This window comes from Balaenoptera borealis (assembly GCF_965194805.1).
Source record: "Balaenoptera borealis genome assembly, chromosome: 2".
NCBI classification, from domain to species: Eukaryota; Metazoa; Chordata; class Mammalia; order Artiodactyla; family Balaenopteridae; genus Balaenoptera; species Balaenoptera borealis.
The window spans coordinates 131,841,240-131,861,060 of record NC_138867.1 but is presented as its reverse complement, the minus strand read 5'-3'; the positions used below and the strand labels follow the sequence as shown (position 1 = coordinate 131,861,060).

The following is a 19,821-nucleotide window of genomic DNA, read 5'->3' as shown; positions in this document are numbered from 1 at the left end:
GTGATGGCTTGAAGATTTAACCTAAGGTTTAATGCTTCTGATTCTTGCTTTGTTCATGCATGTGTGGACTGAAAAAAATGCACAACCTGAAAGTTGAGAATTATGTTTTATTCGGTGGACATACTGAGGACTTAAGCCTGGGAGGCAGCCTTTCAGATAGTTCTGAGGGACTGTTCTGAAGAGGTAAGGGAGTAGCCAGGATATACATGAATTTTTGCAACAAAAAACAGGTAGTCAGAACAGCAAAAGATTACTGTTAATGAAAGAAAAACCAGACATCTCAAGTTAATGAACTTAATACTTCTCTATGTATGGGAAGATGTAAGAGCCTGGGCTCATCGAAACCATTCCTTTGATGCGCACCTTAACTATCTAGGCCGGTATCCTGTTTTTCTCCATCCTGGATCCCCTCAGGGTGAACAGTCAGGGTGGCTGTAATGGCTGATGGCTTGATGGCTGCAACATCCTTTGTTTACTGATATGGTACACAACATTCTTCGTCCACACTTGTGAGTATCTTCAAGGAACATGGTTTGCAACTATATCCACCACACAACCACATTTTGCTCCTGTAATTCAAGTGAAGTTGACCTTGTTGCACATTACCAGTTGCCTACAACTTCCATTCTTCACTTTCTTAATAATAAAACACTTGGGTGCAATGTGTCCAGTGAAAAAATATACAATTTCATCTTCCCAAGCTTTCTTACAGTTACTGCAGGTAGTCATGTAACCTAGTTCTGGCAGCTGTATAGTGGAAGTCAGGTGAGGCTTCTGGAAAGCTATCGCTTTCTTGATAAAAAGGTACAGACTCAGCTGCTATGTCTTTTGCCCTTTGACTGTCTACCTGTCTCCCTGCCTGGAATGTAGACATGATGCTGAAGGGGAAGCAGCTGTCCTGTGTAGCAGGTGCCGTCAGTGCTCTGCCCATAATCCCTTGACACTCACCATTGCTATATTCATCACAGGCTTCCTACTGAAAGCTCCTGTGACTCTAGCAGAGGGCTTCTGCTGGCTACAGGATCATGCTTAACCTGTGTGTATGTATGTGGCAGTCAGAAGTGCCAGAGAGTTAGTGACCCTGGAAGCAGCCCTCCATGACAGATGGAAGTTGGTGCATAAACATCTGTGCTCCTTGGCCTTCGGGTGGGACAACTTTGAGGCATGAGCTATAGACACTGAGGGCAGACAGAGTGCCCTGAGGTCCCCAGAGGGACTGAACCCCAGCTGCCCACAGCAATAACCCACTCCTTAATGCACCCTGTATTGGCTTTCTTTTCCATCTCACTTCCCTACTCTCCTACCCACCTGGGTTCACCTTCCAAATAAACTGCTTGCACATGATTTCTTGTCTCAGGGACTCCTGGGGGAACCGAATCTAAGACATCTTGCAACTATGCAGATGAAGTCCACATGCTAAGGGTGGAAAGGAATCTAGAAGTCCTTTGATGAAAAAGACTTGAATGGAGCCCCTGATGCCAATCTTGGGCCCCTGCATCAGCCTCAGACTGACTTTCTCTGGACTTGTTATTTGAGAAAAATAAACCTCTTATTTGGGTAGGCCACCACAATCGGGTTTCCAGGGCATGCAGCCAAATGCAGTTGTAACTGGGAGAGATCTGGAGGAAGTTTTAGTTGAGTCCAAATGCAACCAGTCATCAGCTGGACATGGCTGCTAACAAAGATAACACCATGGCTACGTGATTACCAGCCCCTCATGCTATTGCACGTTACAGCTTGCACAGTGTTTGCTTACATGTCACTATATTTAATCCTCACATTTTGTGAGGTAGGTGTTATCAACTCCACTTTACTTAAGTCCAGAGAGGCTGAGTTCCAATGTTACATGGCTAGTTGGTGGAGTCAGGATTCCAAGTCCAGTGATCTTCTGCCACAGGGAGACAGGGGTTGGTGTTCATTCTAAGGAGCCTGTGGCAATTAAGTAATGAGTTGCACCTCTACTTGTTCTCTTTGCCTGTCTCCTGAGAGCCTGTGCTTTTCCATGCCTGCTTTCACACCCATGGGACTGCAGACATTTGCTTCTACCACTGCTATTCCTCCCAATGCCACACCTCATCACAAACTTTACAAACTAATCACAGATTCCCTAAAACATGTGCTAAATCTTCCTATCTCTAGGCTTTGCTCAAGCTCTCCCTTTCCTAGGAATACTTTACCTCAGAAGTGGGAAACTGCTGTATTTAGGCCTAGTGAGGATGGTCTGGTAACTACATTCTCATGGTAAACTGTGGGCAGGACACCCATCTCAGTATGGCTTATAGCACCAAAAACATATAGATGCTTAGTAAATATTTGTAAAATCAAATGGGTAGCCATAGTAGAAACCAAATAGACTTCAAATTTACTCCTGTTTAAAATCATTAACATCAAATTCCATGACACATAAAAATGAATGTATCTCTATAGAAGACTTTAGACAAATGAAATATACTCCATTGAATATTTAATACATTACATTCAAGTACAACTTTTTTTAAAAAAAGGACAAAATTATAACGTAAGTATTCATTAACATGGTAACCATTTAAACATCATCTGAACCATATTAAACAACTCATTTACTTTTATGAAATGTGTTGAGAACCTAGGATTTTATGCATAAGGCTTAGCACTTTTAACATTGCTGGCCTAGGTGACAAAAGACTGTGTTCTCTTAATGGTGATTCAGGATATCTGATATACTTGTGCTACCGTAGCTGGTGTGCGGAGGCAAGGCTAGCACCCATGACTGGCCGGGCCCTGGAAAACGAGCATTCACGCTCCCATGCTGCTCTGTGACACAGAATACAAAGTCTGATTTAGGGTGTAACTACATGCAGGGCGTGGAGAGGACTGTGCCAAGGGGTTCACTGTGGCTGGAGGACAAAAGGGAAGCTGGGTATTTCGACTTTAAAATACGTGGTAAGTGAGGTGAAGGAGCCGGGAGCCTTCTCACAACCATTCCAGGTCAGCGACTCCCAAGATATTTATATCAAGGTAGTTGGTAGGAAATATAAACGCTCACTGGGCCAGACTCAAGAACTAAACTATCAGAACAGATGTGACTTTGAGGACAGGCTTATCAAACTGCCTATAAACTAGTTGCGTTATCAGCTCAAAAGATGCCTGTCTGTCTGATTTCAGCTGGTAAGGAATCTCTAAAAATGTTCACATGTCTATTTTTGGTAAATTTATTTCACAAAGCCACCATTTCATTTCATAAGGACAGTAAGGTTCATTAAATCACAATACAAGACAAAATTTGTAAATAAGATGACAACTATTTCAAATATAGTTTGTTGAGTAAAGGCATTTTCACTAACCATAAAATCTAGCAAGACAGAAGGATAATTACACTACCACTATTGTCAAAAGACTGTTAGACTGGAGTCTAAGTTCAAAAGGTTAAGGATTTTACAAAAAGATAACATGAGTATTAATTATATACGAAGAGTATTTGATTAGCTACAGAAAATGTTAGTGAGTGTGGTTTTCTTCCTCTGAACAACTAGATTTAGAAAGTAATATCAGCTCCACTTAAATTCTGACCTACTTTAATTCCTTATCAGTGGCACCTTAACCTGGAATACTCAAAGTAATCCAGTTACTTTGGCCACCAAATTAAGTCACCATTACATTTCTAAAGTGATTTATCTAGGATACACTGGAGTAGCCTATACTTAATTGTTATATAGTATTGTGCAAACTTATTTTTTTCCCAATATTTCTTGTATTTTTCCAACGCCCTGTTTCTCAGGACTTTGATCATTAAATATGTCTACATTAAGGTCCCAAACGCCCATGTCTGTTATGAGAACATGTGGGGTAAATCCATTCTCTTTAATGTGACAAGCTACATTCTAAAAATGACCCCAAACCTGCTATATTGGGACAGGTTGCAAGGTGCTATCTAAAGATCTGAGGGGCATTCAGGGAACAGACCTCAGACAAGGGATTTTAAAATTTTTTGCATTTTCAAGAGAAACATTCTGGGAAGGGAAAAAGTGTTCTATAATCTAGGGCATGTTCAAGAGCCCTTGCTCTCATACCCAAATGTATGAAAACAGTGTTCTTTAAAGAAATACAGGTCTATGAGCCAAGACAAGCTTTGGCTAAATGACGGGTAGCTTTTGTTTGGCTCTGGAGGTTTCCATGGAAACAGCCTGAGAGACAGAAAAGGCAGCATTATCATTATCTGTAATACCATCCGATAAAACTGCACATCGATTCATTCATGCTATCCAGAGCAGATGTATTACTTCTGATAAGCCTTCACAAAGGAGAAAGGAGTTCTATCTGGTCACACTTCGAATTTCCTGCCTTCCTCCATTTGAAACCTTGAATTAAAATCCTGATAAAAACCTCCCCCGAACATTTCCCTCAGGAACCTCTGTTCAAGTAATGCTTCAGTAATCAGAAGCCAAATGAAGAAACGTGAAGCACATGGAGTTCCACTGCCAAGTTCTTAAAATTATATGATGCCAAGCTTACTGTAGCTGAAGAAATTATTCTGAAGAGTATGTACAATTCCATTATATCAGATTTCAGCCAGGCAAGAAATACTGTCCTAAGTGTTTATTATACACAGTTGAATCAGGTGGCATCCCTCATAATTTTTCTCCCTCTTTATGTCTAGATCACCTGTATGTGTGTGTATATATATCCATCTGTATTAGTATCTATATATTTAATATAGTAACACACACCACACACCATTATCTAATCTTATTTCAGGTTAGTGCTTCTTGGAAAGGCCACAAAAGCAGCCCTAGCTCAAAATTCTACACCTGAAGTACACAAAAATAAAAACCTCAACAATAAAATATAAACAAGACGAACAAGATAAGGAGGCATGCAACCTTTAGCACCGTATTTAAGACCACGGAAGGCAAGAGTGTTGATAGAGGTCTAAAGAGGAATTCAGCTGTGGGTTTTCTCCTGGAACGGGATCCCAAACACAGAACCATCTCATAGAGTCCAGTACTTTTAAAAAGGGAAAGCCTGAGAAATTCTATGAACAGAAACGTCAAAATCCATTAATTTACCAGACACAGATGATTTGACATTGTTTCTTATTCTAAAAACAATGAAGACATTATTCTTTAGGAACGAACTGTTCACTTTTGGAGAGCAGTTGGGAAATCACTGCCTGCTCAACGAGCTAAATGATGCCTCAGTAAGTTAAAAAGACATGATACACCCCCACAAGTTCCAATTTACCCATGGAAAGTAGCTTACTAATGAGCAGTTAGCTCCCTGATATCTGTATAATACAGACATGGGCTACACTGGAGACATTCAACCTAGCATATACAACTGTATGCTCCACCAGCAAGACATCTGAAAAACACCCACACCTCTATGCCTAGCATTGGTGTGGGAATCCAAATCACAGAAAGAAGTTTCAGCTTGGTCCTTTCCATAAAAAGGGACTCAAAGTCTAGGGAAGGGTTTATTCAGAAATGGGATGAAGATTCTTTTGGTTTAAAGGTGGTAGGTAAGAAGTTAGAGGGCCAGAAATGACTTTAGGAATCATACAGTGCAAATCCCTCATCTTGTTAGTGGGAAAACTGAGGCCTAAAGATAAGTGTCAGCCCTAACAATGGAAGAACCATGACCAGAAGAGAAGCCATGTGATTCTGGGTGTGGTACTTTCCCCATTACGCTGATGTCTCAGGCCCCTTTAAATCTCAACATGTGTCATTTAATCAAGCTCACGGTAAATGACTGAGAAAGATCAGCTAGGGAAAACACTGAATTTTTAGAAAGATTTTGGTAATGATTCATGTTCTGATGTGCTTACTATTAGCAAGGGGAAAGTCCTACTTATCTTTTGGTAAAAATGTGATTTCCTGCATGAAACAGGTTCCTTTTCTGAGAGCCGTTTTTGTGGGTACTGGGGTAGCTCACAGCTGGCAGCTTTCATATGCCCCATCTTTGTAGTTAGAGTTCAAGTCAGCAGATCCTGTATCATCAGGCTGGCTGAAATGACTGCTGTCTTGAGAATCTGTGTCAATACTTTTGGTCTCTGACTGAAGGTGGACAGAAACCTCAACTGCTATCTCCTGGCCTTGTTCACTCAGGGAACCATCATCCGAATCTCCTCCTGGTGAATTACTCCGGCCCACCTCTGGGTTAATGACAAAGATGCCATCTTGAGCATTCAAGGCAGGTCTCTCTTTAATTCTTTCTCCCACGTCATCAGGGTCATCCACTCGCACAGCCTCAAACATCTCCTCTACAAAGGCCCGACAGTTTAGAATAAGGGGTGGCAGAGGGACGCTTCTTGCCAGTTCTTCAATATAACGAGCAAACTCCATGGTTTTAAACTGTGTGACTTTGGCGAGCTCCAGAGTCTTGGCTGAGGTGATGATGGGGATGCGTTTTGCGATCTCAAAGGCCTTCTGAAGTTTCTCTGCCCCTTCAGTTCGGAAGAATTCATTGATGGCTTTCTCAGTTTTACGAAGATGGCTGCTCATCATGCACAGCCGTGTGACATTCAAGATGAGAGTGATTGTAAAGGCAATCAGGCAAACAACCATGTAGTAGACACTCATGTCTCCCGAGGTGAAGATAACACGCAAGGTGACCGAGTAGGAGGCACGGATCGGAGAGGTGATAAAACATGTATAGAGCCCACGGTCAGCAAAGGCTACGTTGGTGATATTCAGGAAGTTATCAGAAACCAACCATTTTCCACCTGATAACCCAACAGAAATAAAAAATTACAGCATAAAGAATACTATTACTAAATATGCCAACTGCCTTATCAATATTCCACCTCTTCATGAGAGTACTTTAAGTCAACTCTTCTATTAGGTTCTGCTATTTCCTTAAAAGATGTAAGAAAGGGCAGACTTTTTATGTTCAGAGTCAGAATTTAAACAGTCTGGAACTTAAAAAAGGGAATCAAGATCTTCCTGACACGAATGATTATCATAACTACCTTTTCACCACTAGATGTAAGAAGCCTTTCAGGGAGACAGGTGTGTCGACATAATGCTAAATGACTAAACTTAAAAAGAAATACGTATGTGTGTGTGTGTGTCTGTATCACAGTCTCTACCGAGACTTTCTCATAAACTAGAAGGATGTGCCTCGGAAATATAAAACAATGGTTATTTATATAACGGGTTATGAGTAATTTTTACTTCCTTTTAAACTGTTTACTTTCAATAATGAACTTATTTATTTAAGACAAAAACTATTTTTAAAAAACCCTACCAATTTAATGCATTTGTTCAATTACTAACTGGCTAATCTGGCATGCCTTGCACATGTTAATTTGTCTTGTTAGAAAAGGTTGGTTGATGATAATATCTTGTTTTTCTGGCAAGAGTAAATGAAGCACAAGCCAAAAGATATGTTTCACAAGCGAGGCTAAATGACCAGCTTGGGAGAGAGAAAAAAGTTGCCCTTAAGATGTCTAGGCTTGTTTTAAACCTAAAACATGCTGCCTCTCTTCCATACATGAAGGTATCTTCATTCAGGGAACGCGTATACAAAAGCACATGAGTATGAAAAACAAAGCACACTGACCACCCACCGTGATTCAACATCCTTTAATAACCTGGAAAAAAAAAACAACTTGGCTCTGCCTGCACAATTCTCACCTTTGTGGTAAGTTCTCAGTGTACTCTGTGCTTTAACTATGAAAGCCATTCAAAGATGGGATAGATGGGCTAATGTGCGGTGTAGGTATGAGTCCCAATGCCTAGAGGTGGTGTCCCAGAGGAGGCTGGGTGACTGCTTGTTAAGCACCATTTCAATGTCTAATCTTCCAGATCTCTTTCATCCCTGAGATTCTATGGTTCGGGATTATTTGGGTGGCACATCAATTAGTAAGTACTGTGGATTGTGCCCATTCTTAACATCATCAAAATTTATCTAAATTCTATAGTTATATTTTTACTAAAGTAAAAAGAGGAAAACATGTAGTTATGAATATAGTCATTATTTTATATGCTTCTGTTCTATAAACTTGGAGCTATGAAAAGGATACCCTGTGAATCCACGGTATGATGAACTACATAGACTCCATTCATCAACCACTATAACCACAATCTAAACTCTCTAGCTCACTTGCTGATAATAGCTCAAGATTTATGAACCTTATACTAGACTAAGATGCTCTTTAAACTTCTCACTTGAGATTCATAAAATTTAATATAATTGTCCAGAGCTGCTGCTGAAAGCATCAATGACAGATGTTAGTGGTTTTCAAAGTAAGGGCAAAATAGGAAAATAAAACTGCCATTCCACTTGGCTGGTCTCATCCTAACCTAAGCTTTGTCTATACAGTCAGTCTGTAATAATCACATTGATTAATTCACATCTTAGATGGGTTTGTTAGGACCCTAGAGCCAAAGGAGATAAGAGTCTAGTTCAGTGGATCCAAACAGGGAACCCCAAATCACGTTCAAAATACATGTTCTGGGCACCACTCTAGAAATTCTGATTTAATAGGTCTATATTCTTAAGAAGCTCTGTTCTTTCTAACATCCAAACTCTTCAATCCCTTGGTGGCCAGTTACTCAGTTTGTAGAAGGTTAAAATGTTTAGCGTATACTTTAGAAGGAAGCACCATCTGTCTCCTTTTCTGTTTTCCACTCTAATATGAATAGCCAAATATTCTTATATTCCAAGAGATTAGACTATCTTTCTAGCAAAAAATATAAACGGGCCTTTTCCAAAAAGTGTAGCTTGTGAGGATCCCAGAATTTAATCTTTATGCCATTGATAGTTCATGGAGATTTCTTCCTAAGGTGTTTTAACACAAGTAGTCTTCAAAAAAAAATCTTTCTAACAGAACACTAATTAAAGGAAATAGTGTTCTGATTAAGATGTGTTTACGGGTTCATAAACAGCAAAATCAAATAAAAACCTGTCAAAAAGTAGACCTTGGTCACATTATTATGATGTTTGTGTGATCTTTTAAGACTGACAGACAAAAAAAATACAAGGGAAACTCTCCTGTTTTCAAGTAAATTAAGGTATAGAATAGAAAGGGCTTATAGAGTTCCTCCTCGGTGCCCTTCTGATTCTGAGGGACAAAGTTTTATGCACAGATCTTTATAACTATTTTTAAAAAACATCCTGGATTTCCTCCAACATTTTTAGTAACTCGTTTCTGAGCAAAAAATTTTTACTTATGACTCTAAGTCTAACCCAAATCCTTCTCGCTGTATTCACACAGGGCCAGCACACTGTACTACTCACATTACAGTCTAGGTGAATGGTGCCCCTGGAGTTGTGCAGTGCGTAGCCTGCACAGCTGTATGCAGCAACCCTGATGGAGTCTACCTTGAATGAAGAAGGAAACCAGCTCACCAAGAGGAGAGAAAATAGCTCACCATCATTATGTGAACATCTTTTAAATTTATAACTATTCTCTATTTATTTTCTTCTGGTTAAGTAATTACCATTATTTTGCTTTTTCTGATAGGTATAATACTCCAGGCCTTCCAAAGTTTTAACTATTTACTGTAGTACCTTATCTTAGAGATTTCTTGTTGAATATGCCTTAAAACCAAGAAGAAAGAAGTAATAGGAAATGAGTAACCTTGATTAATTATACCCTGGCATAGTTACCTCTGTCTCTGTTATCCAGCTGCTGTCCTTTTGAGTTGTACCAATAGACGCCTTCATAGTGGTCGACTGTGAGAAGACACTCGATTGAAACACTAGTTCCCTCTCTGGCTATGATGACATCATCACCTGAGTGGGAATCTGCTGAGAGTTCAAAACTTGGGAGAAATGATGCATTGGAAGAACTATGATTTGCTCCCAGTGGGGTCATTTGGTTGAAGCCTACATCTTCCAAAGCAAAAGCAGCTGGCACAGTAACACTCACCACTAAAGTGAATAGACAACAATGTGGCTTCATGGGAAAATGGGAGAAAATCTTGATTAGAGTTGAAGAATTGAAAAGCTTCTATATTATAACAAGAGCACGGTGGGTCATTGATTGCTTGGTATTGGAGATTTCAAAAAAAATGGTAGATCCAGGTATATTTTGAAGTCTTCAAGATTAAAAGAGATGAGTGGAGACCAACCTAAAAGAAAGCCAGATATAAAGTTTAACCAAGAAAGACTCACAATGGGGTGAAACTCTATGTCCTAAAAATAAATAGATGTGATACTGATTAGAATAATTGGCATCAACATTAGGGAGTGAAATAGAGAGAACGCCATCTAAAAATCCCAACAGAATCGGTAGAAAGAGCACTGAATTGGGAAACGAAAGACCTAGATTCTGGTACTAGCTTTGCTACTAACTAGCTGTAGGTCCTTGGCAAATAGCTGGGCTTGTTCTCTCATGTGTCAAATGAGGGACTGGATGAGACAATCTCTAAGGGCTCTTCTAGTTCTGAACTGCTGTGATTCTATTTCACTCTGACAAACTCCATGCAACAGGGAGCCAATGAAGGTTAAAATATTTAGCTTAATGATCTTTTATTCCAACCTGCCCCATTACCATCTGCTGTTATATCAATAATTTAAATCAACTGGTACATTATAATCATAACTATGGAGCTCAAAATTTGAGTAATTCAAGTACACAGACATATAAGATATAAATAATACAGGGCTCCTTGAAGTAGTTTTTTTGTTTTAACATTAGAAAGAAAACTGCACTACTACATGTACATAAATAGTTACTGACTTCTGAGACTATAGAACCTCCCTCTTGGTCAAGAATGTTAGACAAAAGAATTTTCCTTTAATAATTTCTTCAATATCAAGAAACAAAATTCGGTATATTTAAGTTTGTAAAACACCAGATTTCTAGCTCAAAGTCTATAAAATTAGCTAAGGGAGGAACTGACACCTTAAATGTCTGGTTGGTAGAAATACAGATGTAAACTACAGGGAAGATTGTCAGACCCATTTAAAAGAAGAGTAAAATATCATAAATAAAAGCAAAATGATATCCCAGTCTAAGAATCTATGTGATTATGATGAACTTCCTGGTAATTTGATTCCTCTTTTAAAATCAGACTCTTTTTTTACAAATTTATTTTATTTATTTATTTTTGGCTGCGTTGGGTCTTCGTTGCTGCACGCGGGCTTTCTCTAGTTGCAGCGAGCAGGGGCTACTCTTCATTGCGGTGCACGGGCTTCAGTAGCTGTGTCACGTGGGCTCAGTAGTTGTGTCTCGTGGGCTCCAGAGCGCAGGCTCAGTAGTTGTGGCGCACGGGCTTAGTTGCTCTGCAGCATGTGGGATCTTCCCGGACCGGGGCTCGAACCCGTGTCCCCTGCATTGGCAGGCGGATTCTTAACCACTGTGCCACCAGGGAAGCCCCTAAAATCAGTGACTCTTAAAGAAATATTTCAAATTCTATCTCTATAAAATATGGGATGATACACCTAGCTTTATTTCTTATAAGGGCCCAAAATAATTAGTTTTGGAAATGACATTTACTCCCCTGTTTCACTCACGTGAAAGCTGCTTGATCATACAACATAAAAAGCAATTGATCATTGTTGCCGTTAAACTACTCAAAGTCTAAATTACATTAAGTTGTAAATATCATTTAATCTTCATTAGACCTTGAAAGGATGGTTGGATGATGACAATAATTTTCTCTTTCAAATTTAAGGATGGACTATTTAGAGTAAAACAAAGAACTTCAGAGTTTGCTATACATAACAGATGAACACATGTGCTTGTTTCCATTTCTTTCCAAAACCCCACTAAAATGACACTAAAGGAAACAAAGCACTTCGGCATAGGAGGGGATTATAGAAGTGATCTGATCTAACCTCTTCACTGTGACTTGCTCTTTAAGAGTATACTATATGTTAGCAGGAGAATCCTGGTCTCTATTAGGAGGGAGTAGAGGGTGGAAACAATGGAAATAACATTTATTAAATGACTGAAGTAAGCCAGGCACTGTGCTAGGGCTTGATATATGTAAGCTCCCAACTTTTTCACTACAATTGGCAGATGTGATTTTTGTCCTTTATTCTAGACTCGTGGCTCTCAATAGTGACAGGAAATGAGTGTGCTGAAAAAGTGCTCCAAGTTTTCCCCAGGACTTCCATAAGGAGTATCTGTGGCTTCATCCAAGTTGGCATTTCCCAAATTTCATTCATCTCTTCTACTGTTATGATTTTTTTTTTTGCTATATCCATGAACCAAATTATTATTTATGCTTTTCTTTAAAAAACTCATTTTTCTTTCATACATTTTGTTAAAAGGAAAGTCTGTATCACATCTGTAGATAAAAGTAACTATACACATAAGCACAATGCCAACAAAGTCATATTATTAACTTCTAGAGATACTGCCATCTGTTGAAGGCTCTGAGCTGGAGGCCTGCTCTCTGTGGAGAAAACAAAAACAAAACAAAACAGCTCTTTCCTGGCTGGAACCATGGAGAGTGCAGAAGAGAAGAAAAAGGAGGTTCCTGCTGTGCCAGAAACCCTTAAGAAAAAGTGAAAGAATTTCGCAGAGCTTAAGATCAAGTGCCTGAGGAAGAAATTTGCCCAAAAGATGCTTCGAAAGGCAAGGAGGAAGCTTATCTATGAAAACGCTAAGCACTATCACAGGGAATTCCGGCAGATGTACAGAACTGAAATTCGCATGGCTGGGATGGCAAGAAAAGCTGACAACTTCCACGTACCCGCGGAACCCAAATTGGCATTTGTCATCAGGATCAGAGGTATCAATGGTGTGAGCCCAAAGGTTCGAAAGGTGTTGCAGGTTCTTCGCCTCCGTCAGATTTTCAATGGCACCTTTGCCATTAAAAGCACGACAAGGCTTCAATTAACATGCTGAGAATTGTGGAACCGTACATTGCATGGGGGTACCCAAACCTGAAGTCAGTAAATGAACTGATCTACAAGCGTGTTTATGGCAAAATCAACAAGAAGCGAATTGCCCTGACGGATAACGTGTTGATTGCTCGATCTCTCGGCGAATATGGTATTATCTGCATGGAGGGTCTGATTCATGAGATCTATACTGTTGGAAAACGTTTCAAAGAAGCAAACAACTTCCTGTGGCTCTTCAAATTGTCTTCTCCACGAGGTGGAATGAAGAAAAAGACCACCCATTTTGTAGAAGGTGGAGATGCTGGCAACAGGGAAGACCAGATCAACAGGCTTATTTGAAGGATGAACTAAGGTATCTACCATGATTATTTTTGTAATCTGGTCAGTTAATAAACAGTGACTGCTTTCAAACTGAAAAAAACAAAACAAAACAAACCTCCCAGAACTCCACTTTATTCTAATACCACCTCATTTCTTATTCTGCCATTCCTTTCCTCCCCACCGCTTCCTACTACAGCGTTTAGAACCTACTATTTTAGACCAGAGGTATACATTTTCATCTATTCAACAGCGTCTACTGAGCACCTACTTTGTGCCAACCTACTCTACCACAGACACTATCTCTGCCTTCATGGAGCTCAGTCGGGTAGAGGACATAGACACTAAGTACATACAAAATACACTAAATGCTACCCAAGGGAAAGTACAGGATGCTACAGGAGCACCCAACATGGACAGCTAACCATGTCGCAGAAAGCCTCCCTGAGAAACTAAGGTGTGCAATAGGACCTGAGGATAAATGGGAATCGAGAATGCAAGAGAGCCATCTAGGTAAAGGGACAGGGGGCAGGGGAAAAGCAGAGGGGTCACTGGTTAGAAGGTGTTCAGGAAAAAGAGCTACAAGTTGTGGCCAGAGAGTAACGGGTCTGATTCCTGATTCTGGAGGGGAGCAGTTTCGACCAACAGCAAAACTGGAGGTAGACTTTGGAAACTGGAGTGGCAGGTTGAAGTGCGTGAAAGAGATAACTGTCCAAGGTGAAGCAGTCAAAGAACTGAGAGGCTCAAAAAGTGGGGCAGATCACGTATGGGGGTGCTGATGTCCCCCCAGGATCAAGGCAGCTAAGGTAGAAGACATTGGAAATAGAAGAAATGGACTCACTCTCCCTGCTCTGAGATGCAGGAGCTTCAGGGGAATGAACAGCCTCCACGTGACAGGGCTGTGGGGCAACAGTGTCCTGGCAGTGTTACTGCTGTATGGAATCCCTTCTTCATGCAGCTTCCCTGAGCCTCCCCTCAAGGCCTGGCTCTTCCTCCCACGTGGATCCAGAGTATACCTGGATGCAGGATGGCTATTCCCTGACCCCTGTAGCCCTCGCCACTACACTACTCACCTGGCTCAGGTACACGCTGCTCTGTACTGCCAGACAGTCTACACCATCTCACCTATGAGCCCTTTAAGCACAGGGACTGTATTTTTTTAATGCTATGTTTCGTAACTAGCACATGTTCAGTAAATACTCACTGATAGAGAATAGTCTGAATATGATCAAGTATGTTACGGATCTTTGTAAATTGAAGGATGTTATACGACAGGGATCATAATTATTCAGGCCCACATGCATTTACTAGCACTTGTTATATTCTCTGAGACAAAAAGAGCCAATGTTGTAATCTCGAAAGATCCTAAAGGCATAATGCCTAAATGCAGTCCTTGAACCAACCACTAACCCTCAAAGTCTTCATTTACCATCTTGTCCTAGGAGATAATGGTGGGAATAAAAGATTACCAAGTCCAGAGTTTCCAAACCAGGCTGAATATCACAATCACCTAGAGAACTTGTTAAAAATATAGATTACTGGGTTCCACCCCAGACCTACTGACCTTGTGAATAAGAACCTCTGGGTTTGGACCTTGGAATTCATGGTTTTTAACCAGCTCCCCGGGTGATTCTGAGGCAGAGGGTCCATGGACTAGCAAGCACTAATATACTTCCTCATTTCCTCTACAACAGCCCTGCTCCAGACTGTCTGAACACTTCCAATACGACAGAACTATTACTCAGATTACATTCTGGATTGTTTACCCTGGAACATCATACTTGCAGGCCTCTGATAAAGGCAGGGTAGCAGAGAAGTTCAGAGTACAGACTCTGGAACCAGGTTTCCTGGGCTTGAATCCTGGCTCTGACTCTAACCAGCCTTACGATTTCTGTTAATGATTTAATCTCTCTGTGCCTCAGTCCCCTCAACTTTAAAACAGGGAAAATAATAGCATCTATTTTCATAGGACTATTGCAAGGTCTGAATGAGACAGTATATAAAAAACACAGAGTCTGGTAATAGTAATCACTGAATAAGCTCTAGATATTATTATTGTTGATGGTCCTTTCAGGTGCTAAAATCTACACCTTACAGCAAAGCCATTATTTAAGATAAATAAAACACTTTTACTTGGAATACCATGCAACCATTTAAAAAACATGGAGCGGGGAGGGGAACCACCACTAGGTAATTTCAGTCTTTAAATTTCACACTCCTCTTTTTCTCATTGCAAAAAAAAATTTTACAATGATATGGATCAAACAGGAATTGTAAACTGACCTTGGAGCCCAACCATTATATTACATTGTTTTTAATGTGTCCTGAGCTTGTGGTAGAGAGTTTTTGTTGTGATCTACCTAGCCCGTGTTTCCCTTTTTGGAGCCCTGCCTTCTTGGGCCCAGGAGGAAGTCAACCCACTGGCTAAGAAGAATCTTGTTATTGGAATTTGGATTGAGACACCGTGGGTTAGGGCCATCTGAGGAAGAGAAGCCTTATAGGGAGCTGAGGCAATCAGGTTAGAGAAAGGACAACAGGGGTGGAGAAGGGAAAGAGAGAGGAGACAGGAGATGGGGGCTGCTGGTGGTGGGAAGAGCTGCAGAGGGGAAGAGAGAGAGGGACTCACACGTGCTGCTCCGGCTCCTGACAGAATTCTACTTCCTGGCTTCAATATGACTTTTTTTTTTTTTTTTTAAAGAAATAAACATCTTGGAGATATGGGGATATATGTATATGTATAGTTGAGTCATTTTGTTATACAGCAGAAACTAACACACTATTGTAAAGCAATTATACTCCAATAAAGATGTTTTTTAAAAAAGAAATAAACATCTTTATCTACTTTTATTCAAAATTAAAACCACAAAAATGAAGACTGACTGTGCAAACAATGAAGGAAATGGAGAAACGGTCAGGTGGGAGAAAAAAGATTGAGTTCAGCAAAACCTGGAAGGCAGGGGCAGAAACAGCTAACTATATACAAGAGAAGTACTGAAGAGAAGTGTAATTGTGCTGTGAACACAAAAGAGAAAGGAGGACTTCATGAATTTTAGAAATGCAACTCACTTAAAAGTTTGGGGCTTTGCATAATATCATGCCTGCTGTTCTCAATGGAGCAGCTGACATTTGGAGGGCAAGAAGAAAGAGTTCAAAAAGGAAAACCAAAGTGCCACCTTCCTGTAAACAGTTAAAAAGGGCTACGCTATGCTTGTGGATGAAGTTACTTGGTAGAATGTTTTATTACCTTTCTTCAGCATGAATAGGGTAACTGAAAAGTGTGATATTTAAGTTTAATCTAACTCCTTTTTCATCTTCTAGGTACAGTAAAATGTTAGCTTTTCTAGGATCATGAATAATCAGAAATGTAGATGATTTTACCCTCCAGAATCATTCTGGATATTGGCTATATCATTAAAAAAGAAAAAGAAAGAAAAGAAAAGTGCCTAAGCTATCATCCCTAACAGACTGCCTTGCTGCTGTTCCTGCCAAATTCTGAGAGAAGAAATATTTCCATTCTCTTCCAATTCTCAACAGAAGTAAATAAGGAAGTAATGTGGCTGACTTCCATTCTTGTGGCTCAATATTAAGTTGGCTGAGGAAACAGCTGTTTGCAGAAATAGTTCTGGGATAATTCAAAGGAAGGAAAAACACTGATGCCCAGATGGTACTGGTTTTTGCTCCAAGTATACTGGGATGTTAACGGTTCATTCTCCATAGTTAACTGCGTTCAAGGCTGTATTTACAGCTCATCCACTCTCCTCAGCCTGCACTGTTACACTTGAAAAATGGAGAAGCTCCCTACATGAGGCACACAAATGGTCAGAGTGGCATTCTGAATTGGCAGAGGGGAGAAAAAGGAAATGAAGAGCAGACTGTTAGCACTCCTCTATCCTTTCAGAGAACAAATGTAAAGCTGTTGTGCTTACACTTGACCACTGCTACAGATAACATAAAAAGGTTAGTAATACGCAAGCAGAAATCATCATTTTGAGGGCCATTTTCCAAAAAGCTTCTGAATAGCCCTTATGCTCCCGACAGTATCTTAGAGCCATCACACACCTCATCACTGGCCTTTGGGCACTTGGCTCAAACGTCAGCGTATTTTCTGGCACACTGAGGAACACCTTCTGTATTTGCTGAAGCTGTGCTTCAAACCATGGTTATTTGTTATGCCCTTGACTTTGATCATTTTTGCCATAAGCATTTGCTTATGAAGCTACACAAAGACATTGATATGACAAGCTTAGGCTTATGATCTCCTTGCCCATTTTTTTTCTCTATAGTCTGAACCTCCCCCTGCCCCCCACCCTCCCAGTATCTCAAACTCAGTATAACTAAAAAAGAACTCCTCACTCTCACCTTCAGGTCTACCTGTCCAGTATATACATAGTTTGAATGATAGCCACACAATACAATTCTTCCAGTTTTGCAAGATCAAAGTTAGTGTCATCATGGCTATGTGGTCAGCAGCATGGACTCTGGTGTTAGAGTGCCTGATGCGGAACTTCCCTGGTGGTGCAGTGGTTAAGAATCCGCCTGCCAGTGCAGGGGACACCGATTCGATCCCTGGTCCGGGAGGATCTCACGTGCCTCGGAGCAACTAAGCCCGTGCACCACAACTACTGAGCCTGTGCTCTAGAGCCTGCGAGCCACAACTACTAGGCGCCCGCGCGCCTAGAGCCCGTGCTCCACAACAAGAGAAGCCACCGCAATAAGTCCGCGCACCGCAACGAAGAGTAGCCCCGCTCACTGCAACTATAGAAAGCCCGCGCGCAGCGACGAAGACCCAACACAGCCAAAAATAAATTAATAAAATAAATGTATAAAAAAATATAAAGACGCAGATTTCCTGGGCATCTGCATTTTTGCTGTGCATGTAGTTTTAATGACTTACAAATCAAGCCCATGTATCTTTTGATTTTCATAACCTTACTGTAATTCAGCGATTCTCAAAGTGTGGTGCAGGGGCCTCTGGGGGTCCCTGAGACTTTTTCAAAATGATTTTCGTATTAATACTAGAAAATTATTTGCTCTTTTCACTCTCATTCTCACACAATATGGTGCAGTTTTCCAGAGGCTACATAATGAATGCTATCACAAGAGAGTGAATGCAGAAGAGATATGAGAATCTAGTTGTCTTCTATTAAGCCAGATATTAAAAACAAGCTTGTAACAATGTAAAACAATGCCATTCTTTTCAATAATTTTTTTTTGTAAAATATTCTTCATACAAATGCTATTTATGTTAACATGTAATGAACATATTTTAAATAAATTAACAGCTTTTTGAAAAGCTGTTTTGATATATAAAATGGCATATTGAGGAACTCTGGGTGAGGGAGGGTGTCAGGGAGTGCTGGGTGAGGGTGGGTATGAGGGAACTTTGGGTGAGGGAAGGGGTGAGGGGGGAAAATGGCATATTGATAGATACAAGCACACAAACAAAAACTCTTTGACGTTCTCAATAAGTTTTAAAAGTGTCAAGGGATCGTAAGACCAAAAAGTTTGAACACTTTTTATTATAATTATTATCAGCAGTATTTTAAGGATAAGACAGTTAAGTGGCTTACCAAGGTTCTATTCTTAAACCCCCAATTCTATGCATTTCCATTACAACAGAAAATCAGAGGAAAACACCTATTTTATACTTAAAGTGTTCTAGTTTTTTTGGGGAATAGGCATTTTTAACATGCTCCCAGGTGATACTGATGCCCCTAAATTTAGAGAAGCACCATCAAAGCAAAAGGAACCATCTGAAGAGTTTTAGGAAGTGACAATTATTATGTAGAGACATTAAAATGGTCATTCTGAAAGCATTAAATGGAGTTGGAAGACGTGGGTTCTTAAAAGGCCAGGTGCCGTCACCTCTCTGGGACTTAGTTTTTCACATCTCTACAGGGAGGGTGTCTCTAATGCTTTTCTGGCTGTCAGTTTGGGTTTCATGCATTCCACTGTCCAAGGGCAACTGAAGAGGTGCATCTTTCTGATGAAGGGTCAGGAGTAACCTAAAGTCATAAATCACAGCATGTCACTCTTGGGCACAGAAACCTTCAGTGCTTTTCCATTGCTTTCCAAATAAAAGTCAAAATCCTTGTCCTGGGTCATAGCCCCTACAAGGGTTGGCCAGTTTAAGTCTCTGCTCTCATCTTCCTCTTTTTGCTCCACGCACAGTAGCCTTTTTCTTCTTCCTTGACCTGGCTCGGTTTGTTCCCACAATAAGGCGTTTGCACTTGCTATTCCTTCTGCTTCTAATACTCTTCACCAGATCTTCAAAAGGTTTACTCCCTCGCTTCGTTCCGTCACTTTATTCTGCTTAATTTTCTTTAAAGCACTCACTACAGTCTTAGATAATCGTGTTTGTTTGTTGTTTATAGTCGGTCTCCTCCGCTAGGCTGTCAACTACTTGTGAGCAAAGCCACAGTCGCTCGTAAACCAGTGTGTCCCAAACGCCCAGAGGAGTGCCTGGCAGGTATGTGGAGCTCCATAAATATACGATGACCGAACTCCTGCAGCCCAAGCCAGGCTTGCAAAAGGGCAGCGGATACCCCACCGTCCTTCACCTCGTACCCCAACCCACCGGCTCAAATCCACGCCTCGGCACCGCTAGTAACCCACCCCCGCCCCACCCCAGCCCTCGACAACGACCGCGAACTAACCCTCACTCACCAGACCCTCGCCGAGCTTCTTCCGGCTGGAGCGGCTGCTTGGCCCGGAAGTTCTCTC

The 19,821-nt window shown here is 40.7% G+C and overlaps 1 protein-coding gene, 1 long non-coding RNA gene and 2 pseudogenes across 4 annotated transcripts in view; 2 read left to right on the top strand and 2 right to left on the bottom strand.

The window, feature by feature from the left end:
* LOC309622902 overlaps positions 1–19,821 on the top strand; it is a 480,082-nt gene that overhangs the window by 20,105 nt on the left and 440,156 nt on the right. The window lies entirely within an intron of this gene.
* Positions 1–19,821, bottom strand: part of LOC309622864 (N6-Methyl-AMP deaminase pseudogene) — a 472,574-nt pseudogene that overhangs the window by 71,778 nt on the left and 380,975 nt on the right. The gene's annotated exons all lie outside the window — the stretch shown is intronic.
* MFAP3 (microfibril associated protein 3) lies at positions 2,448–19,819 on the bottom strand. Its single transcript, XM_082379139.1, has 3 exons — positions 19,765–19,819; positions 9,592–10,055; positions 2,448–6,700 (listed from the first exon to the last, which is right to left on the bottom strand). Exons 2-3 carry the CDS (start codon positions 9,884–9,886, stop codon positions 5,907–5,909), a joined length of 1,089 nt encoding a protein of 362 aa, XP_082235265.1. The 5' UTR covers positions 9,887–10,055; positions 19,765–19,819; the 3' UTR covers positions 2,448–5,906.
* On the top strand, positions 11,086–15,112 carry LOC309622869 (large ribosomal subunit protein uL30 pseudogene; annotated as a pseudogene). The gene has a single exon. The product of its transcript is annotated as a large ribosomal subunit protein uL30 pseudogene (transcript).